Source organism: Pyxicephalus adspersus, chromosome 10, assembly GCF_032062135.1.
Source record: "Pyxicephalus adspersus chromosome 10, UCB_Pads_2.0, whole genome shotgun sequence".
Classification (NCBI taxonomy): Eukaryota; Metazoa; Chordata; class Amphibia; order Anura; family Pyxicephalidae; genus Pyxicephalus; species Pyxicephalus adspersus.
In genome coordinates, this window is record NC_092867.1 from 11885279 (window position 1) to 11911995 (window position 26717).

Genomic DNA, 26717 nt, shown 5'->3' on the forward strand with positions numbered 1-26717 from the left:
TTCCTGTCTAATTTGAAATGTTGTCAGGAAAAGAAAAACTCTCCAATGAGATTGGTAAAACCCAATAGCTGTCCTAACCCTATGACTAAAACCAACTTTTGGATGGAGTTTGGCTACAGTTTAAGAGACCAGCATGAGATACACTTGCCAGGATTGCAGAATATAGACGGATAATTCCCCCAGCACTAAAAGAGTTAAACCTTGCATACGTGGGGGAAAATGAAGGTGCAGGATGCCATGTGTCCCGGCCAAGGCCGTCAGTAATTACAGGGGACATAGGGCTTGCTAACATGTAGATCATGTTACTGCTTTCTTGTGGTTACTAGTTAGCTAAAGAAAAACTACATTTACCGGCAAGGAATTAAGCCTTTCTATTTTAAACACACTGAAAATAACCAAGGAATGACATTTTAGGACGAGACAAGTTCCAATCTGATAATATTCTGGAGACATCGATGACTGGGGACACAGATAGAATGACCATTTAATTTGATGAAACTCTATGTCAAAGCAAAATAAAAAATACTTACACCTCTGCAATACAAGCTGCAAGTACAGAAATTTACTTGTCCACACATTGGGCCTGATTTATTAAAGCTCTCCAAGACTGGAGATGATAGACCATCATAGGTAAACCTGGGAGATCCAGCGATGGATCTGGTTCAGGATGGAAAACATTTATTCATCCAGGTTCACCTGTTACAGTCTATCCTCCCCAGTCTTGGGGAGCTTTCATAAAACAGGCCCATTGCATTGAATAGGTTCTTGAGAGATATAATTTTGGATGCATTTGGCATGGACTTTCCAGCAGCAGTCTTGGACCACTAAATGCTGTTTTTTGGTTCAAGAATAAAACAATGAATGGTGCCTCAATGACGGCTCCATAACTTATCCCTGAACGGGATTGTTTTCTTGAAGAAGTATGCTAACTATGCTCACAGCCAATCCAGAATGGAATTTCACACGTGAATGTTTCTTTTGTTACCTAATTACTCCACTCTTTGGATTTCCTTCTTTGCTTCTCAGCAAGATTTGCATTGTAAACCAAGAAATAAAACAACAGAAGATACAAAACAATATCATTTTATTAATACTCTTGAGGAATGTAATGCAAATTACAAAGTTGTGTTGGTTTGTTTGTGTATGACACAAGAAAAGGAATGAAGGAAATACAGAAAACATATAAGCATAACAATATCAGCAATGTAGTGACCACATATATGAATGTGACGCAGCAAGGCAGCTCGACATACAATACTGTTCATGGATAATAAAGACTTTTGTAATGAAGATGGAGAAGCTTCCACCAATGCTGAGACAATACAGATATTCATTTTTTATAGAGCAGAATTATATTCCATAAACCTAAATCCACCCCACTAACAACGCCACATCAGTTGGCTAATTTGGCTAATGGCAGAATCCCCAATACCAGCACCCAGGTACTCCCATGATAGTTTATCATCTCCAATCTTGGAGAGCTTTAATAAATTTGGCCCAATGTAATAGTGTCCGTTGCCCAATGCTTGGAAAGACTGGTGGAGCTTCTGGAAAAATATAGGCCATGAAAATAGAAATACTGGAAGTGAAAATCTACCACCTCTATGACCCACAGTCAATGTAGTCAAGATGGAGAAGCTTCCACTAAAGCTAGTGAAGTCATGTGTTGAGTATTGTATAGCTACCAGCTTCCTGGTAACACCTAGGGAAGTCTTCCATCATTGACTTCTATAGCCACTGAGTGCAGTTTAATAGCACCTACCTTTTCACTTAAGCCCAGTTGTCCACCAGTCTGGCACCATGGCACAATCTGTAGGCCATGGAAATTTAGCCATGGACTATTTCTTGGTGTTTACCCAAAAGCCAAAGATACAAAAGCAAAAATGATATCTGCATATATACTGGCCACATGTTATTGAAGGAGAGGATGGAAATGATGCAAACCACACCTCTGAGTTTCTTTGGCAATATATCACCATGTCATATTCTTTGGCAGGTTAACCAAAAGCACCTGAGGAACATTATTAATAAATAGGTTAACCTGCATTGTCCAATTGGACATTGGACCAATATTGGTGGACAAGTTGGAAGCTTCTATGTATGCAATGAATGTCTGTAGCAAGCTGATAAGGAGCACAGAAATATTTTTTTCTGCCCAACTAAACCCAAAAATTGAACAGGGCAAACTCTATTGGAAATCAGGTAAATAAGTGAATAGAAATAGTACATATATATGATAATTGTGAACAGAATCTTTGGGTTTATGGGCCACATGTGCTTGAATATTGCATCATGAATGACCAAGGGTCTCCCAAAGCAGGAAGAATAGTAGATGCCAGACTACATTTCCCAGCTTTCTTGCATTACAGTGGAAACCATGAGTCTACGTTAACAGGAGCAAGACTTGTAGTCACAAGTTTTAGGAGGTGAGCTCTAAAAGCCACGAGAAGTCCTGCATGTGTGGATAGGTGCATAGACACTCAATAGGATTTTGATTTAATAAACTTTATTATGTAACATTTACATTAATCAACCTAATTGCCATAAAATTTGCCATGTTTGAGTTCGGTTTCAGTTGGGCTTTAGGTGAACTAAGAAACCAACCATGCAGAAAAATAATGAAATGTGGTTCTGACCCCAGCTACCAAACTGCTTTGTATAGAAAAGACAATCAGTCATTTGGTGAGTGGCACATCACAGTTTGTAAGTTCATGTGTTGAGCCTTAAGGCAGCACCAGTGTTTGGTAAGTCCAGATCTAGGACCTACCTTATAAAAACAGAAGCATGATGATCCTAGTTTTCAGACTAATACTAGAGCTGTGACCGAGCTATGGTGTCCAGGTACTTGGTAGCTGGGCCTTGAAAGAAGTTTTGACTGTCCAGTTTTTATTGCAGTGTGTATCTATGGTGAAATGTTATTCTTTCCCCAGGACAAGAGATGAGGAAAGGTGTCTCCAATATGAACACAACAAGAAAGATGCAATTGTAATGAATTTCGAGAGGACTGGAACCTTTGGTTCTTTGGTGGTTGGTTCACCACCTTCTTGGGTGTCACTCTAACACAGTGTTTCCCAACCAGGGTTCCTCTAGGTGTTGCTGGGGGTTCTCTGAGCAATGAGTGAATTGTACCTTTCAGGTCAGTTTACAATATCCCAATGATATAAGGGTTATATTCTTCCCACTGACCAGCAATGTAAGAGGTATTCTTCCCACTGACCACCTGTAAATATAGTAATTATAGCAGGAGTTCCCTGAAGACCTGAAAGTTATTCCAAGGGTTCCCTCCAATAGAATGGAGGAAATACTGACCCTGTTCTACCTTCAATGGTAAAGCTTTGACCAGAGTTTCTCAATGAAGCCAAAGCTTTTTTATTGTATTGTTTCCTGAAAGTATAAGCTGTCCCTTTGCAACCATTCTCATGGTGAATTTGCTGTCTCACGTAATAAGTAGATAATCAGCACACAGTAATGTTGACTTTTTCTCAATGGCACAATTAATCAGGTTTTACAAAAGTATAAGTTTACAGTGCACAAAGGGGATGATTTACTAATAGAATACCGGCTAAGGAAAGTGAGTTATCTCCTTGCAAGAATATTTCACTTAGCTTAGTAAATGAGATCTCCCAATCACATGCAAGGAAAAATCCATTTTTTTACATTTTCTTGCATGTTATTAGCTATTCTTTGCTAAGTGACCACATTCACCAAGCTAGGTGTATTATCCCTTGCAAGGTAATAATACACCTTGTTAGGTGAATATTACTTTAGTAAATCACCCCGAATAGAACAGCTATGAAAAAATCTTTTAGCTTTGGTAATACAAGACGGGTTGTCCTGAATATCTGTACCTGTTGTCCCGGTACAATAATAAAATAGAAGATATTGAACCTATTTTCCAATATTTCTTTGTACATAAATACTTGACATGTAAGAAAATACTTACCTTGAAACTGCAGAATATTATTATTATTTTCTTGGATACGCTATAAATTTGTCTACTGGCTCTTAAAGTCCATTAAGTTAGAGACTTAGGAATGGATTGTCAACCGTATAACATAGAACAGAATATGTTGTGTGCCAAGTCTGGGGTGACGACTGTCTGACCCTCCATGATAACGGCGAGTTCATCTCCCTCGCCTCCTCTCCGCCGCTCGGGGAACCACTTTCCTGATGTGATTCTTGGAGTTCAGATTTCTGGACACAATCCTTTCCTTTGAACTGGAGGATCTTTCTTTTCTTAGCTGAAAGTTAAGCTGTGGACGTACAGATAATACTATGTTTATTAGAGAGCATGGAAGGGGCTTTGTATATATTTTCTTTCTGTATCATGAACAGTTTAAAAAGTTTTTTTTTTTATACTAGTAAGTAGGAAGCATTGAGGTCCACTTATAAAGCAGTGATAGGAAACATTGGGTCTTACTATAAAGAAGAAAATCTGACATTCACTGAAATATTCCCTGGTGTAGAATGAATTACTGTCATTGAAACACATGGACCCAGATAACTTTCCACCAGGGAATATGTTAATGAATGCCAGATTCAATGCTTTAAACGATAAAAAAATATTGACAAGAAAAACTCCTGGTGAGCTGGGTCATTAGAGGAACCACAATACTTTTACTATTCTGGCATTTGGGTGCAAGTTCAATTGCTGGTCTTCTATCCTATTAATTACATCACCACCTATTCAATATACCAAGTAACTTATGACTACTCATATGGTAGTGGATTGTTAATTCTATATACTGACTTATATGTGTTTGTATAAATTGTAGGATCTCAATTCCCCTGAGGAAGTCCATGAGGGCGAAACGTGTCGGAAGAGACCATTAATAGGAAAATATCTATATTGACCCTTACTTCATTGGGGTTGGTATACATTATACCCAACACAATGTAATGTATCTAGATTCATACTGTCAGAGTACTAAACTATATATGTGTGTATGTTAAGACATTCATTTTATTTTATTAAATATAAATAAAAGATTTTTATTAATTTATACAAATATTTCCTTAAAGAGACTTTTTTTCTTCATTCTCCTAAAATGTTTAGGCTCGGCAATACTACTTAAGTAGTCACTATTTCTGATTACGTACTAAACCTCTCCACCCACAATACTGTGCATAAAACTGCCATAGCTGTGCATGCATCATGTGTCTTTGTAAAATAAACATTTTATAAAAGTTAGGGAAAAAAATATTGAAATGATCTATGTATCAATATATAAACATTCCAACGTAAGGATGACCAATAATCATTATACAGAAAATTCTCTTTACAACCAGAAATTATGGAATGTCAGGAATGATAACCCTATTTCTTTGATGAGGGATATGGGAAAGCAGAGCGCTGGATAAATATTGATGGATGCTATTGATGACAATATTGATGGTAAACATTTAAATCTTGTAAGGTAGTTCAGAAAGGCAGCTCTTTAGTGTCTAAAAGAATCTTTATGGGGCTTAGAAATAGCAAAATAAAGAGAGAGAATATATTTATAAAATGGCATGCACATAATAAAGTCCTGATGAAGAAGAATCTGTATATAAACCTCTGAAATGCTGCATATTTAGTCATTAAAACAGCTCTGCAATTGCCTAATATGGGAAATATTTTGTCTTGAGTTCTTTTTTCAAGCATGGGAATAATGTCTTTGTAACTTACCTCTGTAGCTTCATCTGGACCAACAGTAACCGTTGCAGTCTTTGGATAATACCCATCTGCTGAAACTGTTACTGTATAGGTGTCTGGTAACAACAGTCGGAAATAATCTCCACCTTCACCTGTTGGGGAAACCATCAGTTATTATTATGTAGATATTTAAAGGAATATTTAAAGGAATAATCCACAACCAATAGATTTTATTGTTTGGTACATGCTGAACAGGTAAACCCCCGTATGTCTAGGAAATCTTCATGGGGTAGATCTTTCAGTTTTTACGTCTGTAGAATCCTGCAGAACTGTGTCCATTAAAAGAAGTTTCCATTTTATTCTTGTTGGATGTTTGATTTCTTTTATTTTAAGGAGAATGTGAAAAAAAGAAGAGATGGAAACACAAATGTTGAGAAAGGAAAACACCCCAAACTCCCAGAGGGACAGAAACAGACCAAGGAATTATGGCCAGAGATCTCATTATGGTGCATCCAAGACACAAGAGCCAGAAGCCTCCTTTCCCAACGGGTTTATACAAAACTTTTGGCCAGATTGGCCCTTTTTATGTATCCTAATTACAAGCTGTAGAGGAAAAGTAAATATCCAAAGTGCATATACCTACCAGACACAATGTTATGGTTGATACCACCCACTGAGATGACAGCGTTGGCTATACCGTTATTATTTTCATCTGTCACCATACCTTTAATGCCTTTGTGCACCTAGACAGAAAACAGAGACAATTAATGCATGTTGGGTTTGTTCAATGAGGTCAGTTTTAGGAGTTCCAGACAACTGCAGATTATAACATAACAGATGATAAAGCCGGAGGTGAACTCTACAATCTGCTGATGCAGTCAATTTCTTTGTGCACACATTTGTAATCTTTAATATCTCACTCCTGTGACTGATCATTGACAGTGAAGATCATCTGAGTTCTCTGTATCCATATTTTCCTTTCTTAATTCTTATTGTGTTTGCTTTTCATTTTGAGATAATTAATACAACATGGAAGAGTGCACGGGGTGAGATTTCTGCTGTTAACGTAAAGGCTTTATATAAAATAGATGTAAGTTTACTTTTCTAGATTTAATAAAATTAGAAATCACCAAACTGTCCCCTGATGTACTTTTTATGCATGCCGAGTGGGGTAACAACTCCATGGGTGTCCCCAAGAGTACTACAGCATTTTCCCTTTCATTAACAATTTAGATTGCATTTTATTCTAGAGCCATATGTGATTTCCTAAAATATATAGTACAATATGGCACCAGAGAGAGACAATTTGATTTGTACACTGAACCCCATGAGGAATATTGTTTTGATGTGGTGGGCATGCTGCTCAGTCAGCTTGGTCAGGCTCCACTAAACCCAAAAATTAAGTACTTTTCTAATAGCAATCAGGTAAATGAATTTAATACAAACAGTAGGTAGGACATTTTTTGTATAGACTTTGCAGCTGCAGAAGGGGCACCTAGGGTTCTTGGGGTTGGTTGGGTGTCCAAACTACCTCCTGCCACAACATAGATATGACCAGGGCTTTCGTCTAACGTAGGGGTTGGCAAACTCTGGCCTTTAGGCCAGGTACGGTCTAACCGGTAGTTTGTTACGGCCTGATGCCCCTAGGCTGATCCGGCCTAATGCCAGCCGTCTCTGCCAGGGGGCGTTAAGAATTACCGGAGCCGCCGGCGTTGATACTTCGGCCACTGCGATAAATAGGGAACACCCCCTGACGGTAAATCCCTCTCCTCTGCAATGCATACAGAGGAGAGGGATTTCACTTCAGGGGGCCTTCCCTGGTGGTGGGACTCCATTAGGGCGGGACTCAGAGTCCGGCTTAGTGTTCTCCCGCCCACCCCTGAAATGGCTTAGTGGCCATAAAAATTTGCCGACCCCTGGTTTACCGTATAGAAAGCAGTGCCGAGTAGTGAGCAGTTGACTGACTTGACATAAAGAATGTTTTCCCCATCTGGACTGTAAATGAAGGAGGAAAAGTGCAAACTGGGGAATTGCCCAGGGCCTCCACCTTCTTCAGTGCCCAAATGACAGAATAACAGGAAGTGCATCCATCCATCCATCTATTTTTCTTCCCAAACAGGTATTTGTATATGGTCCACTATTTGTCACAAGGCACTTTACAATTCAGAAAACCATTTCTTTTGTTTGAAGTTTGTTCTTACGTGACACAAAGGGCCTGATTTATTAAAGCTCTCCAAGGCTGGAGAGGATACACTTTCATCAGTGAAGCTGGATAATCCAGCAAACCTTGAATGGATCTGGTCTAGGATTAAAAACATTTGCTAACAAGAAATTTAAGAAATCCATTCAAGGTTTGCTGGATCACCCAGCTTCACTGCTGAAAGTATATCCTCTCCAGCTTTGGAGAACTTTAATAAATCAGGCCCAACGAGTTCAACTTTGGTGTAGCAGTGGATAAAATTATGTCTCCATGACCCTTCTTGGTTTATAGGAATCCCTGCTCTGTGTTTTTTTGTATAAATGTAATAGAGACATTACATTTTTAGCTAGACCATTGCCTAGACTAAAGAGATAGATTCCATTCCTTGCAAATTCCTTTAATATTTATTTGCTATAGACATGAATAGAATAAATGCTAGGAGAGGGGAATACGATCTGGAATATGTTTTTATGTTTTTCCAAGAATATTGAAAATCCCCTAAAAGATAGCTAATCAAAACATTGCCCTAAAATAAACTCTGATTTATAAATACACACTGCACCATCACCCTGTCTCTTTCATCATGGCTCACGTGTTTAATTACCCGCCATTCCTGCACAGTGAAAAGTACACAGAGACAGTTATTCCTGGGCTGCAGGTCAGTTACTTGGAAAGTCTGCAGAGCCTATAAAATAAGACTTCTGGAAAACAGGAGCTGGAAGGCCAACAATGAGTGCAGTGTATGGAGTTAATGTAGCCTGGAGCAGGGTGTAGGATGTGTGACTTATGTGTTCTCCTCTTCCTGCATCCATTTCCTCTGCCCTGTCTGCCTGGTGCACATTATACGTAAATACTGAAATCGGCTCAGTACTTCTAGTAATCAACATATTGCTAATGGAAGGATCTCAGACACATTTCACACCCTAACATATCCAGCAGCCATTCCCTGGTTTTCACAAAATGATAAAAAAGCTTTATAAATTAACAGGTGATAAATAAACTTTAGAAAACCTTAATATCAATAAAAGCACAAAAACTAAACAACACAAAACCTTTCCTAGGAGGGTGATAGGCTTTTATATTACCTATAGAGTGACAACTAAAAGATATACAGCTTTTACAATAATAAATGCATGAAAACTGACCTATACAAAACTTTTACTATGAGGGTGATAGCCTTTATAATATTCAAAGAATGATAACCAAAGAATATAAAGCCTTTTCAATATTAAATACATGAACACTGAAAATAAAACTTTTACCATAAGGTTACTGCAAAGCCTATGCAATCATAAGGGCATAAAAACTGAACAATACAAAACATTTACCATGGGGGTGATAGTCTTGTATAATATAATAAGAGTGATAACTAAAGAATATAAAGCCTTTACAATAATAAAGGCATGAAAACTAAACAATACAGTAGAAAAGGCTGATGTATACCTTAAGATATAGAATCCTTACAATACAAAAATAACAATGGATAAAAAATATTTAGCATGGTCAAAGGGTGACAAATGAAAAATACAAAGCCTTTATAGCAATAAAAGGATAATCACTAGACATTGCAAAACCTTTACATGAAATCGAAACTGAATTATCCAAAAACCTGAATTATCTGATACAAATTCTTTACAATAAAAAATGGGTAATACTGAACAATATGATTTACAATAATAAAGAGACACAAACTGAACAATACAAATCCTTTACAGTAACAATGCAATAATAACTGAACCATACTAAAGCTTTACAGTAATAAAAGTCAGATAACTGAACTGAGTGTATGATCCAAATCCCTTACAATAAAAATGGATAAAAAGTGAACAATACAAAACCTCTTACAATAAAAAGGGGATGAAAATTGAAAAACAGATAAAAACTAATACAAAACTTACGATAATGAAAGGTAATAAATAGATGAATAAAAGTGTAATAACTAGCCCAGTGTTTATGTAAAAATAAAATCAGTGGAATTTTCTTGATTTTAGTCAATTTTCTGCCTCCAGTCTACTGACATCAAATGGTTTTTAAATTGATAATGGCGTGCAAAGCGGACTCACACTGCTGCTTTCCTCACGTTCAGTATTGGGTACTAATGAAAAATAATCTATAACCAGATTTAGGAATTTATAGTGCCAGTATTTTCATTTTTCCCAGATACCATAACCAATATTTTTGGGATTTGTGATGGACATGCAGATTTTTAGCAAGGTTCTATTTTATGTAGCACTGGATTTACAGTGATGTTGTGAATTCATAGAAGGATCACTTAATTCTGTTATTATGATTCTATTAGTTTTATAGTTCTTTAATAATATTTTGTTACATTTTAAAGCTATACTGTGGGAATTCTTGAAAAGTGCCCATGCAGTAGTGATCTCTCTGCACTGCAAGGGTTTCATGTTCCTCATGTTGCATGGGATAGGGTTGTTAAAAGGACTTTTGCTCACCTTATCCCTCACCCCCCTGGCACTCTCTCTTTTTCTCTTGCACAGGTCTTTTCCTACAATGAGTTCTGTTAGCCCTGAGTTGCAGAGGATGCAAAGCCTGAGACTGCTGCATGGAGCACCAAGGAAAAGAGCCTGCAGCAGCAAGGAAATAGGGTGGGTACAATTCTTTTTAAACCCCCCATTGGACCTGAAACAGTATTAATCTGAATCAGGGATACTTCTGATCTAATCTCTTCAGCTATCCAAATATCTCCAACCTGGGACAATTGTGGGGTTCCATGTGAAGGAGTTGAGAAATTGGAGCCATAATTAAAATTAACAAGGAATAAAAGGTGTTCTACAGCTAAAGTGTCAGTTTTTACAAAATTAATGAATAGTTCATGGTAAATAAGTTATTAAACTACCAATATTTGTGTTTTTTAGGGACCCTGCTGGTTTGATAAAATTTGCAAATTCTCGTCTTAACGCTTGCTATTGGCTACTATGAGTTCCTCATAATAATATTATAGATAAATATACTAAATTAATAAATATATATTATCATCTTTTATGGAAAATGTAACAGGAGGAGCCAGTGAACAGAAAGGAGAACAGGAACACCCAATAATTCCAGAGAACATAATTAATAATAATGTTAGGGAGGTCTCATTGCTGGTTGCTGACCTAGCCACCAGTCTCTTCTTATCATTAAATACCATTCTGGAGTGGCATGACTAGTGAATGTTTTCTTTGAGGACCTATACCAAAAAAAATCTAGCCCCCTCATCTTTATCTTCATTTGGGGTGAAGAACTCACCTGTTCTATGAATGTGATCAACGCCTCTCGGTTTCCATCCCATTCCCGCGGCAGCTCTGACTCTTTCGGGAACTTGTTGCAACTCAGCTCCAGAGTTATTTCAAAACAGTTTTTGTAAAGGTAATTGAAGTCCTGCATACCTGTTAGAAATAAATAAAGGTAAATATGTATTTTTTTTATATCTTGCCTAAATAAAGAGAAAGTGTTGGAACAAAACACTATGAAAAATATTTCACTTAAAGGTAAATATGAGGTTGAAACTCATTTATGTAAACTTTTATGTATGTACACAATTGTTCTCAGCCAACCTTATTATCCGGGTACCCCTGCAAGACAGCATGGTCTATAACCTCATTGTTCTCTACTGCAGGTAAATATTAAATCTTGTTCTCTAACATCCCCTAAACCTGTTGATTGGACACAACGGGTGAATACTACCCAGGTGAGGGTATCTTTCAGCTCTAACCTTATATCAGCAAGTTCCCTGTGTTATATAGACAGCACTGCTCAATGCACGATAAGTCTTCACTGACCTCAGTGGCTCCATACAATGTGGGGTCATTCATCCTCAAAGTTTGCAGCAGAAGCTTACTTTTATTTTTACCTTTTCTCTGTAGCTCAGCTCCCATCTGTCATCAGCAATTTGGCATCCTACCAGCCTTTTCATCATTTTCTCATATCTGACCTGAAGGACCTAAGTATTTTAACTGTGAACTTTAGGAATGAATTAATCCAGAGTGCTGCAGCTACAGAGGTCAGCAAGAGCTTATGTTAATGTTTATTAACAGTTTGTTAGGTCTACATCAACAATTAAATGTCCACTACAAATTTTCCAATCAGCTATTAATAAGTTGAGTTGAATAAGTTAAATAATAATAGGTTGAGTTACACAGCAGTCTTTTCTATCTGCCTAAAACTCAACTTTAACCTCAATAATACAATATAAGGGGAACTGAAATGTTGCCAGTGTACCAATATTTCAATTTTATTTGGCCATTGGGTTTCTTTTCTGATTGTGCGTTGACAAATTTATATATTTATTTAAATTTTGTCTGTCTGATAGACCTGATGGGCAGACCATTGGGAAATAAAGAAGCATGAATAGCAAGATGACAACAAGCAGTGGCATTGCAATGCTACCCTTCAGCAGAATTTACTATGTAATAATAGGTAAACTTCCTGGACCCCCCTCTTCCATCTCTAAAAGTCCCAGCAATACAAAAGTCAAGCCATTTTTATTTGGGCCCAGTATAGAAGAACCTCTTGTCCACCCCCCCCCCCCCCCCATGACTATAACTAGCACAATCTTCAGGTAAGATTTGCCTGCTAAAAAAATGAAGGTAGAATGTCAAACATACAAGGAAATGAAAGCGTCTGTATAAACGTTTATGACAAAAAGTCCCAACCTGGCACACAACAAGGGGCCATAAGATCACGTGACATGAATGTATCATTGACAACCTCAAATGATCACCATCCAAAGCATTGAGAGGGAGAGCAACATGAACAGACCGCATAGATTACTATTGGGTTGCTGCTCCTTCATTGTCCAATCATCGAGTTACAGGCAGGAAGATGACGCCAATGTAATATTTAAGCCTAATAGTGCTGTCTGGATTATGTCTCACAAATATGTCTGGAAAGAATTACAAATCCTTTGGCAGATAAGACTTCATATCTATATAAGTGAATTTTTTTAGCCAGAGGTCAACATCAATAAAGCAAAAATTAGTAACGCACAAACAATTTTCCGCTTATCATTTTTTTATTCTGTTTGTTTGATGGAAAGGAGAATTTGATTGGTTGCATTGGGTCATTGCACTGTACACATAATTATCTCAGATTGATTGCTTCATTAAACAATTCAAATTTTATTTTATTCTGCAGCCCAGATGTCCAGCATATAATCCAAACACTAATATAGAAATGCTACGTTGGGAGTTATAACCTTAATTGCTGCTACAATTCTTCACCTACTCCACATTAATTTTACACAAAGTCAATTACTAACATCCTAATATACTAACATGCTGATTCAAACATAAACTACTCATTAATGTAACAAAGATGTCCTTTATAATGTGTCTAACAGCATAATTAATAAAGTGGAATGTTGTGTTGTTATGTTCTCAGTGGTGTCACCAGCCCAAGAATGTAAAATGTCTGTAGCCAGTTACTCCCAGAAATAATCTCATTAACTATTTTTGGCATTTTGGTTGGTTTAGCCTTCCATGACCTTAAACAATCTAACCGGCTTGGATATGCTTAATTATTACAGAAAAGCAAACATAGCTAAAGCTACATATTTAGAAACATTTGAAACTACAAAGAAAAACCTCGGAGTGTTTGTGGTAAACTGTGTTTTCAGCAGTTCCTGACATTCTGTTTATAGTACAGCAGAGATTTTATACACAGCCAAATGTTAGAACATTCTACCCTGCTGAACACGGCAATCTTCTGACACGTGTGCTTTGTACTCTATTAGAGTGAATTCTACACTACAAGAGGCGATCGCATTCTATTCTTCTAGAGATGATTACATTCTACACTTCTAAAACTTCTAAAACTTCTAAAACTGAAAATATTCTATAATACTAGAGGTGATTGCATTCTAATCTACTTGGTGGCTCAGTGGTTAGCACTCTGGTCTTTGCAGCTCTAGATCCCAGGTTTGAATTTCGGCCAGGACACATCTGCATGAAGTGTGCAGGTTCTCCCTGTTTTTGTGTGGGTTTCCTCTGGGTACTCCAGTTTCCTCCCACGTCCCAAAAACACGCAGTTAGACTGTATTAATGACATATGACTATGGTAGGGACATTTGATTGTGAGTTGCTAGTGACATGACTATGGACTTTGTAAAACGCTGCGTAATATGTTGGTGCTATATAAATACTGTGTAAAAATAATGATGGGTCAGAGTTTTCTAACCATGGAGCTCTTTTTTCTTAATTCAGCTGATCTACACATTTTTTTACACATAGAACTCCCATTGCGTTCCATTATTCTCCTCAAGCTATGTTGGCGCTATATAAATACTGTGTAATAATAAAATACTAAAGGTGATCAAATGCTACACTACAAGAGATGATCACATGCTGGACTTCAAAAGGTGATTGCTTTCTTTACTACTTGAGGTGATCACATTCTTTATTAGGAGAGCTGATCACATTCTATATTAGGAGAGGTGATCACATTCTATATTAGGAGAGAATTTGAACTTCAAAAGGTGATTGCTTTCTCCACTTCCAGAGGTGATCACATTCTATTCAACTAGAAGTGATCACATTATACACTTGTAAAAGTGATTACATCTATAATATTAAAGATGATTACAAAATACTAGAGGTGATTACACTCTGCTATTCAAACTGTGATTGCATTCCACACTTCTAGAGATGAGATAATCCTTACTTGACAACCAAGTTTTGTTCTAAAGACTGAATTGATCATTGGGCGAGGAGAACGATAAAATTCAAGTCTAGGGAACTACAAACATTAGTATTGTGAAGTTGGAGCCACTGCAGGAAGGAGAGTTAGGAACATGACTAAGAAGGTGATGTGAGATGAGATGCATGACACTGATATACCGCTCTGCCATTCCAAGGCCAAAGTTCCTATACAGTGCACAATGCCAATTTGGAAAGCTGGTCCAAAATCTGATTGTTTAGGGTAGGCTGTTAGGTGAGGAGTATTTGTGTTCTACACTACTACAGGTTATCACATTCTCTACTACTAGAGGTGATCACATTCTACACTACATGAGTTCTGTACTAGAGGTAAGCAAATTCTAAACTACTACAGGTGGTCACAGTCTAGACCACTAGAGTCCCACTTTGCAAAATCCAGGACCAGGACCAAAATTCAGGTCCTTCTGCAATAACCCATGTTACCTGCCTGATCAAGCCAAAGAACTAAAAAAATGCTGCGCATCCATAACACATGATTACCTTTCGATAATGAATACCAAGAAGCTCCATTAGTGATGCCATAAGGAAAGTAATCTCCACAATTAAACTCTCTATGCATCCATCCATGAGCGAAAGAATAAGACATTGCCAGCTGCAAAGACAAAAATATTAGATATCAACCTGCTTATATCAATGCACAAACAATCTATTAATGACTAGCAGTCTAGAATTGTATGTGGAGATGTGAAAGGCCCCCAAATATCCCAGAAATGTTCAATAGGATAAAAAAATGTTGAAGCATAGGGCAAGTATTTGTAGTTATTCCATTCCCCGCTAGGCAAATGAGCATTAAATCTATGTTGTGCCCGGGGAAACTCCAATCCATGGGTAGATTTAAGAGCAGCCTTGTAATGGAGCTTTCCATTTTATCCTTATTGGTAATACTGCACATATATATATATATATATATATATAAATCCAATTTATTATTTTCCTGAGTAGGGTAGAGTCACTTTTTCTAGCTGTACCGGTGGCACATACAATGAGAAATTCAATTACCCTCACATGTTGCTTCCAAACTGGCCAGACAGCCTGGGCCATACCTTTTGTTGGCCATACACAGATACCTGTAGGTACAATGCCAGATTTTGTGACATCATTTATTTCTCAAAAGCAACAATAATAATAAATAAAGCAACAACAATACAACAGTCTGGAGGATTGTGTTATATGGGAAGCAGTCAGCTGGATTTGAAATGTTATTCCAATCCGCCATTGTCCTTACTGTGCACTATTTCTTGGCAGAGTGGTGCCTACCACCATGATGGTACTATCCATGTTCATGCAGTCTGAAAGTTAAATACGAGCAGTTAACAGTCAGCTGTAATCCATTTTATTATGGTAATACTTACTGCTTTGAACAGTTTATCATCCGGTGTAGCAGAATAGCTAGCACTGCGACGGTAACCTCTGACCCGAAGTTCTTTACTTTTATCAAATGGATAATTAGCTACAACAGCTCCCCCGTGGAGGTTTGCAGAGAGCACAAAGTTGTGGTTTTCTATCCAGTTAATTACAGCTAGTGTTTCCGGCTCTACCTGTGAAAGTTCAGAAACAGAATTATTTGTAACATGGAAAATAATATTATTGTAATGCATTAACCATTATTCATATAAGTAAATGGTATTATAATATTTCACAAATGTGTCATTCAGTGTGATGAACAGGCCAAGCACCCAAAGCATATTTAACCAATAAACATAGAAAAAAGCAAAAATAGGTTATTTTTTTCTTTTAAAATAGACCAATTACCCAGTCATATATAACCAATGTGTCACGCTTGCCTCTTCCTCATTGGGGCACAGGCGTCTCTCGCAGTTCTGACTCTGGGCGTGCCTGCTCTATCGGGTTTTATCGGTTTTGCCCGGCCTGCTGGCCAGTCAGGAAATTTCCTCTTTATCATACCCGGCTATTTAGCTGGCTCAAACACAGCACTCAGCGTTCATGTCTACAGTAGTGCTGAGCCCTCTAGCTCTGCTGAGCAGTTCCTGTACACCTGTTGGTTAATTTAGTGCTTTCCTGTCCTGCTCCTTTGTTAACCCCTTGTTGCCCAGTCTGTTGTTTTCCAGCCTATTCCCTTGTGCCGTTCCAATGTTCCTCCCTGCCTGTGGGTATTCCCGTGTCACCTGTGCCTCATGTTGCTTCCAGTGTCTCCTGTGTTCTCTGTGTCTGCCGTGGTACCTGTGTCACCGGTATCTGTTTCCTGGATCCCTGGTATTTGACCCCTGGCTTGTGACCTGACCTCTCTTGCTTGCTACCTGCCTTGACCCAGCCTCCATTGACAATACTTCTGCTTTGTGATTTGGTACCATGTATCTTCCTGCCCACCCTGGTGTGTCCAAGGACCACAACCTGCAGATAAACATCCTCACCACTAGAGGCACTGGAGAAGACCCTTCTTAGGGCTCACACCACTTTGTTTCAAGACGTTGCCCCCCTAGTGGTCCTGTCTCCCTAAGCGTGACACAATGAGTAACATTATTCAATATATACAATGAAAAGCTAGATAGGATCACATGCTGTTCATTATAAAACATGAAAAACAATACATAAGAACATCTAAACAACTCCCTAAAGCAAGTAAAGTTGGTGCCCTCTCATGCCAGGGCTACTTCTTCAGGAGGGTTATTGGCATTTGCAATACAGGGAGTGTCCATCACAGGCAAAAATGGTTTATTGGATGGTATGGTATGGTATTCCCAATCTCCACCTTCAACCAGGACAGCTAGGTAGAACTTCATACAGTCCAGAATAATGGGGAGACACCGGAACTATGACACAATGCAAGGACATATAACTAAATAGTAACAGGTGAGTCTTCTCTAAATAAATTCCAACTACTGAATACTGAAGTTAACATTTCAAGGATTTCCACAATTTTAGAGATGACATGGAGTAGGAGAAAATTTTGACAACACAAGAGAAATTGACTATTTGACACCAGAACAAATATTAGTTCAGATAAATACATAAAGGAAGATGTACATAAAGTGTAAAATCTAAGCTTGATAGTTCTAACTGTTCATCACTCTATCCAAAATAAAGCTTTGGATGTCACATAACAGTTACTCATTTCCCAAAGCAAATCCCCTGGGAAAACCATTTGCCTTAGTTTCTAAGATTTACACAACGTCTGGGACCATTAGGAGGGGTCTTGTTGGGTTTGTTTTTTAATGGGAATATGTAAGAGAATAGGAATATCCAAAGTTGCTATAAAAACATGTATCAACCCAAGCCCCCCCCCCAAAAAGAAGCAAAGGACGACATACTCAACTGGACTTCACCTATAACTGATTCAGATGTTGCATGGAAGCCAGTCTTAGAGTGATTTCTGCTCTGCTGCTTCTTTCCAAAGTGTGCTCTAGCATCATGACAAGAGACCTTGTAAATCTAACTTTTGGAGAAAAATCTCCAGCTAGTCCAACATTTTAGACCTATTCATTGCCTAAATGAGGAACACCCATCTTATAGTAAAATATATTCAGAATATCAACTCAGTAAGGATCTCCAAGCAAAACCAATTAACTTCAGAATGCCTTGCTAAAAACATGGCAACCCTGGCTGAGCCACTATGGCCATATGGATCTGAAAGCCCCAGTTCTAACATATACTTAACTTCACTTGTGCTCTTCCGGGAACAAAATATTTTTCAGTTTTCATTAAATTGGATTTAGGTCAGATATGTCCATGTGTCTTATTGGTATGAGATTGGCACAAAGAGTTTTCATCAAATAAATGTGTTGATGGTTTTATTTGATTGCCGTTATGGATTTATTAACTTTGGGCAAAGCTCTCCTCCCCTCCTCTTAGGAATGACATTTTCTGTTGATATGTTTTTGTTCCTCTTCCATCAAAGAAAACTCATCAAACCACTTCTGGAAGGCATAATCTGTTGAATTTCTGAGTATGTTGTGGGGCCACTTTTGGGATTTTATATGTTTGGGAATTTAGGTCTGCTTTAAATTTCAGTAATATAAAAAGTGCATTGTTTTCAGTAAGTCAGCAATTCATAGAATTTTATTTGAAGACAACTTAAACTAATAGTCAGTTAGTTTATAGAAATTAAAACCATATTTAGGTTTTATACTTCTTTCCATGCCTACGTAATGTCACTGCTGGTTTCTTAACATTGAGTTTACATAAATAAAGCATCCACAGAACCCTTCTGCAGACACTATCATAGGTAGGGACATTCAATACATATTCTCTGCAAGTGAATACACTTGGTGTATTAGTTTATATTGACTGTAAAAGTTTGGTAAAAGTCAAATTTCCAGCTTCATAAATTTGCCTTTAATTTGTGGCCCACTTATGTTTAGCAGAGAAATAGAATGTTCTTTTCAAAACCTTCAATTGCATTTTGAAAATGGAGCAGGCTGAGTGGAGAAGAGGATGGGAATGGCTTCATCAGTGAGAAATTGTCCCTTCAATATTTAATCACAACCCTTGTATAGGTTGAATTGTTCTTGGTGCAATAGAGAAGAATAAGAAGCAAGGGCCTGGTATCTAAATTAGAGATTTGGCTGGACACGAAAACAAATTTCCTGGCAGGTAATCCATAGACATACATTCTTTTCCAGTACCCATATTCTGCTGTTTATAAATTAGAATTGGGTGTTAGGATCTGCTCCTCATATTGGACCCTGTTCAACGTTCAGATGTGATTTTTTATCCAGCTTGTATTGTGTACCAGTTCTTTTAAACAAAGAAAGAATTTCAGTCTGCCAAAAGATTCACCTTAAACAACACAGACAGCTAAAGTAGTTGGCAGGAAATGAAAAAAAATCACTGATTTATTAGGAGCAATGTGGATAACTTAAAATATTTTAAGACACTTTCCTGTACGCAAACTGAATTACGTGTTTTGTTCCTAATTAAAAAAGTTATATTATAGCAGCATGAGAGTAATAGGAAACACATTAGTTTGTAATCTCAAATTTTGTTTCTTTTAAGTATTAAGTTCAACCAAAGGTGATATCTTCATATGAGGTTTGGTGAGCTGAGCCACATTCTTGCCTTCTATTTCTTTTATTTATTCCAGCTCACTTCAGAGTGATGGATGTTTCCACCCAGCCAAGCTAAAATGAAGCTCCAACATGGAGACTGGAATCCCATAATAAACTCTTTGAAAGGACTCCAATAGTCAGATCTACCTGCCATTGTCCCCTACCATATAACAGCTCCCTTTGGAGTTTAGGTTGTTTCCACCCATCAATGCTAAAAAGTAAATCATGGATCTCCAGTATGAAGATTGGAACCTCTTATAAAACTCTATGGAAGGGGAGCAGATACAGAAAGCATAATGGTCTGACAGAAGCCTAGTAGTCCAGCATATTTAAAAATGGATATATTGGTTTTGGTTAGACTCCTTAAAAATAAAGGAAAAGAACAAGGTTGTATAATATTCAGTTCCCTTTAAAATCCAACATTGTGAGGGAAGAGAAGAGATTCATGGACACTTAGACACTTTGTAAGCTAAAGTCTGTACCCACCTGCTCCTTCCAATTGTCTGGTAGAGGAAGGTGATCAGTTGGTCCTCCATTCTTCTCATTGTAATACATGATCATGTTTAGATCGGGGAAGTTCCGGTTCAGATCTATATCATTGAAGTTATTTCTTCCAGTCAAGTACCCATTGAAATATGGCCCCTGTTGAATAAGTTGCTTAATAACATCATTATTATGTTCTTCTTCTTCTCAGAACTTTACACATGTTTAAAATATTCTAAATAAAACACACAAGAACAAAAGGAAGCCAAGAAAAGTGTCTGTGTTGACTATAAACAGCAGATCTCAAACCTGAAGCCCTGGGTAATTAGATGACACTAAGGGTTTGTCTATATTATTTGTAAATGTTCTCTAGTCCTCAAAGCTTACATACAAGCCAGGGTCTTCATAATATTTTTTCCTGACTCTTTGCAAACCAAACCTTATGTTTTTATTTTTATCTGGTACAAAAATACTAAAAATATGGTTAGATCATGGCCATCAATGACTTGGGCAGCCCTGGTATATGTCATTGGTAAAAACTAAAACCCAATTAAAAGTTGAATTCAACTTAATATGAACCTTTTACACCAAGTAAAAAAGTAAAAAATGAGGGGATAAGTTTTGGAATAAAAAGCTTTCCAAAGCCTGATATTAGTTGGGATGTAGCTTTTGAGCAGCAAACTAACCAGTAAAATACAGCATGATCTTCCAACAGATGATGCAATGCCTTATAATACTAGGGTTTAAGGTTCAGTCTGTACCATGGAGTGGATAAATTTATATTAGTATTATAACCCAGACATTGCAGAAGAGAGAAAACAGATGACAATAGGAATTGTCTATTATTAGAACCAACATACCAAAAGTAAGATTGCTATTTAATTTATGTTTATTCATAGTGGGAGCACCCCATATTTTTTTTTCAGCGAAAAATTCACATTTTTTTTAACTCTACCAATTAGGTAGGTAAAGGGTGTAGTAAGCCAAATTGAAAAGGAAATTCATTTTCCATACATGGCAAACCAAGGAAGGAAATTACAGTTGCCATGTCAATATTGTGTTTTGTGGGCAAATGGAAAAGAATAATATGTTCCTTATGGATCTCTAGAGCACTTTTCACACATGACACAGAAGAGAACACAGGCGGCCTTGGTTCCGTGAAATATATCCCCTGCTTTATTTAGTATCTGAAAGATGACAACTTCTCTCCTGAGCTGCAATATGAACAATGTGATGACTGGTTCTTGGTCTCCAGATGGTTACTTAGAGCGAAGGTCACCTCAATAGAAGATATTAAAATTTGATGTCAACCATCAGTACTCAGTATCAGTATACATTTGTGAGGTGTTGAACTGTTTGAACCTTCATGGCATGTTTGTGGTTGTTCTCCCACAATTTAACCAAATCTGGCCACAACTATTACTTGGGAAGGAACCAGAAACCAGTAGACTACAACTAAAAGTCACTATCACCAAAAACCATGGGATGTACAGGGTACAAATCAATGACATGTGCACTGTATGGATATAGCATATATACACATTTAGTTTAAGAGCTCATTAGTACCTGGTCTGCAGCAACTTCATAACCATCTGGGTTCATGGAAGGCATGATATGTATCCGTGTGTTCTCAATAAGTCGGACAATTCTTTCATTCCTGTTCCGATACTCTTCACACAAAAACTCGGCAAGTTGGAGGAGAAGCTCTCTTCCCAGGATCTCATTCCCGTGCATGTTGGCTACATATTTAAACTCTGGCTCCACTATAGAGAGAATGGAACATACATCGGTGTGAATTCGTAAGCTTTACAGCAGGAAACAAGAAGAACTTGAAGAATTCTCAAACATACCAATATGGGATCCACCATTGGTGACTTGTCTATGAAAGTGCATATCTTACGGTTGTCTTTCTACCTGCTAAGTCACAGACCTAGAACTTGAACAGCCAAAAAGATCTCTCCCCTTAACCTGCCTACTTTTTCAAGGTCAGAGACTCAATATAAAAAGATACAAGGAAGAAGATGACTTCTACAGCTTGAATATCAGTAGGCAACTTCTGTTTATCTGTCCTTATAGGTTCTTTATGGTATGAATTGTGACAAATAGGTGCATTTCACTTGTTTTGGGTGTTTGGTGGGGAAAACTCAAAGATTTCAGAGGAACTTTCCCAGCAAACATAAACATTTAGAGGGTAAACTCAGATGAAAGGCATAATATACCTTCAGTACCCCAATATTAGACCTGGTGGTTACCTAATTTAGGTAGCTGTCCCCTCATTTTTTCTAGAATTTTCCCTAATCTCAGCCTCCATTAATCCTGCCAGGTGTGACATTGGTGATGGGTGTCATACGATATAAGATATGTTTGTCGTTTTCCCTGTTATGAAATAGAGGGAGGCTGAGATATTCCTAACTCAAAGCATACGTTTCCTTCCAAAAAAGAGTTATTATTAACACGTAACACAGACAGAATTGAAGATTAGAAACATCTGATATAACAATACGTACTTTGTACGAAAGTGGAAACTGACTTTATTATTTGCTTTTTCTAGATGTGATGACATTGCCTGCTGCCTCTCTTAATATGAATGCAGGACAGGAAGTTATCTGTGCGTAGGAAAGTATTTCCCCTACAGACACAGCTTTATAAGAGGCAGGCAAAGACGTTGGATAATGGTAACCACACAATACCCCTGTTCTATCTATATTGCTGGCCTCCTGTACCAAATCCTCAGGAAATATTATAAACCTTTGGGCATGGAAGTTGCTTTGACAATGAAGTCCACGTATGTTACGGTCTAATTATACAATCTTTCTACAGTGTCCTAAAAACCCACAACACACATCACAGCAGGGTTGGACAACCTCCTTTAGATCCGGATAGTTTAGGAAGGTCCTCATATTAGGTTTTGTAAATCTAAAGGTTATCGTACAAACTTGTCAGATTATAGTGTGCATGGTGAGTTTTAGATTACAAAAAAAATGTGGACATAGCACCAAAAATCCAATTGAAATCCAACAATATAATTGTTGTTCTGGACCTTCAAAACGTGTTATTGGACCTACTCTTGCTTTGGTGCATCCGTTCTCAACCAAGGTTTTGTGTAACCCTAGGGTTTCTTCAGAAGGTGCCAGAGCTTTCTTGAACTGTGGCTGATTGAGTTCCCATTAGATGGTGCTTTCTCTTGGTCAACACCATTTGGAAGAGCCAACTAAATAAAACCAAGGACCTTTCAAGGACCATTCTGACCACTAATATGTGGGGGAGATTTTTTTTTCTGTAACACCTATTTTCTCTTTATAATCCCACTGTAAATGTGCTCAAGAAACACCTCTGCCCATACAATCTGGCAGCCCAGCCAACTCTACATCATCTGTTGATGTATAACCATCCTAAGGTTCCACAATGATCTATCTACAGCTTTTTAATTACTTTCTTCATTGGATACATTTACCCTCACCTACTGCAGGCTGTCAAAGTTCAGATTGTGATGAGATATATCTCAGAAGATGGCTTTTCCAGTAATTTCCTAAGAGCTTCAAAACATCTCCCCTGTATGTATTGAAGGTAAGCATGGGAGATGTTTGTTGTCCACATCAGAAGACAGTGACAATGCTGCTTCTCTATAGGACTGAATGGTAACGCTGATAGGATCATCAGGTTAAAAAGAAAGCAAATGCAGCCACCACATGAGGGCTGGTAATGAATTATTTGTTCCAGGTATAGTTTTTTACTCTTTGATTCTTTGAACTTCATTGGTTGATAAAGAGATGGTATCATCAAGCGATTTACACATCTGTATTGATACAGATCACCTCTGGGCAATCCTCCGTATCCTACCAGTAACACGTTGAAAGATAATAGGTCAGGAATGCAAGCAATGTGAGGAAACACTACAGAAACAATTACCTGCTAATTCTATTCCATCCACCTGTTCTCAGCCATATACAGATTTACAGAGCTTGATATTTACACAGTCTGGACTTTGTCTGCCTTACTGTTACTGTACCAAGTCATAGGACCTAAGGAGATTATGCAACCTTTACATTTCTATGAGCTTGTGCTTCCATAGTTTGTGGTTTCGCTCCAGGAGATCTATTTTACATTGCTCATTTCTGCCTAAAAAATAGGCTAACAGGAGGAATGAGCCAATGTGACCTCATGGGTCTTCTGCTACTCCCTAACTGTTTAGAGCAGCATTTCTCGACCTCTTTACCATGGGGGACCCTTGAAAAAAATTTCAGGTATTCAAGGATCCCCACCTATCATTACCACAGCTCACAATATATTAGCGTGGTGGTTAGTGGGAAAAATGCATCTCATAATGCCAGCTTCCCACTAGCCAGGAAAGCCACTTAAACAAGGTAAAAATAGTTCATTGCACAAGGAACCCCTAGCAACCTCTGGAGGAACTCTGGTTTAAAGGGTTGGTGACCAAGCTATTTGCTATAGAACAAGGTGAGGTCACCAACCCAACCAACCAACCAACCAACAAGGTGAGGTCACCAACCCAATTGTGCTGTGTGGCAGAGGTACCCTGGTCACAAGATTGGATAAACAGCCATAAAAATATTTTGACAGAAATAACAGATCACATACATGCATTTAAATGTTGGATTTAGCCTCCTTCATGGGGGTTCAGCTTTAAATCTGTCTGCTCTCTGAGCACAGATAGCTTATTGTAAAGGCACATATGGCAAAATAGTTTACTGATCTTCATCTGAAATGCTATTTAAATATTCAGGCCTTTAGGCTGAATGTGATATTTAAATTGGCGCCTTTAGATGTAGCCGCTATTACACCCTCGCTTTCCATGCATCTTCCTCCTATACCACTACTGGCACCTCCAATGCCTGAGAAGCATAAAAAGTGATAAATATGAGAAGACCCAATGGCAGCCGGTATGACCCAGAAGGCAGACAGAGTGATTGCACTGAGCTGTTGAGGGCGCCCTCTAATGTCTAATCCTCAAATCTCTATATTTAAAACAGCAAGAAAACTACAAGCATGCACAAATGTGAACAAATCCCAAAAATGCCTGAACTCTGAATATGACACTACACTTTCTTTTCTGTAGGCATTATATAACATTCTGGTTTATGTAGAAGACGTTAAAATTCATGCCATAGATGAACACTAAAATATAGGAAAATGATCAGAACAGAGTTGGTAGACTGGGTTTTTTTTCCAACCCAGCTCCTGAGTTCCTGCCCAGTAATCCCATAGAATAAGACTTCCAGCTGTCATTTTGTAGCCTGACTGTGCCAACAATGGCAGCCAGCACACAGCCACGGGCTCCACAGAAAAGTTTCCTAACTGGCAGATATCTATGTTGTTGTCCAGAGATTTCTACCTACATCTCTGTGAATGTTACTAGCGCCTTTTTTATATATTAATATATATATTATAATGAAGCTCTGTTTGTGACACCTCTACACATTGGAGGTGATTATTTAAAATAAGGCAAAGTTGGCATCAAATGTCCAATCATATGCAGGGAAATGCCAGCACTTAGGTTAAATGTTTGACAAAAAACTTGTCGCCACTTTACTAAGTTACCCGAAATGTGGATCAGATCAGGATTTTGTATATGAAGTACCAATAAGGGATTTGCTTTTTTCCATTGGCAAAAACGCAACATGTTGAACAATTTTATTTCCATCCATCATGCTCACACATTTCAATTCACAAAGCTTTAGCACACAGATTTTAGCAGTTTGTCATTTGGTAATCTCATTGGACGTTTTTGGAAAGGTGTCCTTATCTTGGTGTGTTAGCTTTGTGCTGCCCATGGAATGACTTCTTTATAGAACTACCAAGTGGTGCCAAGGGATGGTGCCAACAAGTTCCCAGCCTGGCACACAATTACACTGACTTACCAATTAGAATATTTTGGTTAGTAAGAAATAATTTAAAGGCTTGCCAATTGCAGGCCACCATCGTTGGGTACTTACGCGGTTCGTGGACCCCGGGATAGTCGCTGAACTCAATAACGTATAAGTGTCTCCCTTGGTGGCTGCGTCCAATGCTGTAGATCCTGGTGATGTAGGGACAGGAGCTGTGCACCTCGTATAGAGTTTGCATCAGGTCCTCGTAGCGGTGATATTTGAAGTTGATGCAGAGTGCCACCTTATACAGGAAGAAAAGTTGGAGGAGGCAGTAGAGTGTCACCTTCATTTCTGCAGGCTCGCCTTGTATCCCATACAACCCTATACAACACACAGCTCTCCTGTTCTCTCTCCCCCAGCAATCACAGCGCTCTAGTTACACAGAGAACTGCCAGCCCACTCCAGCACAGTATGCGAGGTGGACTAAACTTTACTCTGGCAGAGCCCCTCCCTGTACAGCATCCTACAGAGTGACTTACAGCTTTCATTTCCAACTTTGTTTGTCAAAGACCCCCCTCCGCCTCTTCCCCACCACCTCCAAACTCCAATCCTCCTCCCCCTGGCCTGCACTCCCACCAGGTGAACTGAACTCAGTTCACTTATTAACTGCCATGTCAACTGGCAGAGCTGCATTTCTATTGACTTTAAACAAATCTGAAGCAACATGACAAAGTTATGGAGAAAATTGGAGAAAAGTAGAAGTTACCTCTTCTATGCAGTTCGTAGGAGAAAGTTGATGGCTTTGGTTTGCTTTAGGCTAGGTACACATGTGCAATTGTTCATGTCCGA

At 38.2% G+C, this 26717-nt stretch overlaps 1 protein-coding gene across 2 annotated transcripts; it reads right to left on the reverse strand.

The window, feature by feature from the left end:
• Window positions 1-1067: 1067 nt before the first annotated feature.
• CPN1 (carboxypeptidase N subunit 1) lies at window positions 1068-26406 on the reverse strand. 2 transcript variants are annotated; one of them, XM_072423851.1, is made up of 9 exons: window positions 25995-26406; window positions 21607-21803; window positions 20044-20199; window positions 15904-16089; window positions 15032-15143; window positions 11085-11224; window positions 6279-6378; window positions 5669-5787; window positions 1068-4253 (listed from the first exon to the last, which is right to left on the reverse strand). In XM_072423851.1, the coding sequence occupies exons 1-9, from the start codon at window positions 26215-26217 to the stop codon at window positions 4125-4127; spliced, it is 1362 nt and encodes a 453-aa protein (XP_072279952.1). In that variant the 5' UTR covers window positions 26218-26406; the 3' UTR covers window positions 1068-4124. The 2 variants fall into 2 exon arrangements, with proteins under 2 accessions (XP_072279952.1, XP_072279951.1); XM_072423850.1 differs by having other exon boundaries at window positions 20044-20214.
• Between the last annotated feature and the right edge of the window lie 311 nt (window positions 26407-26717).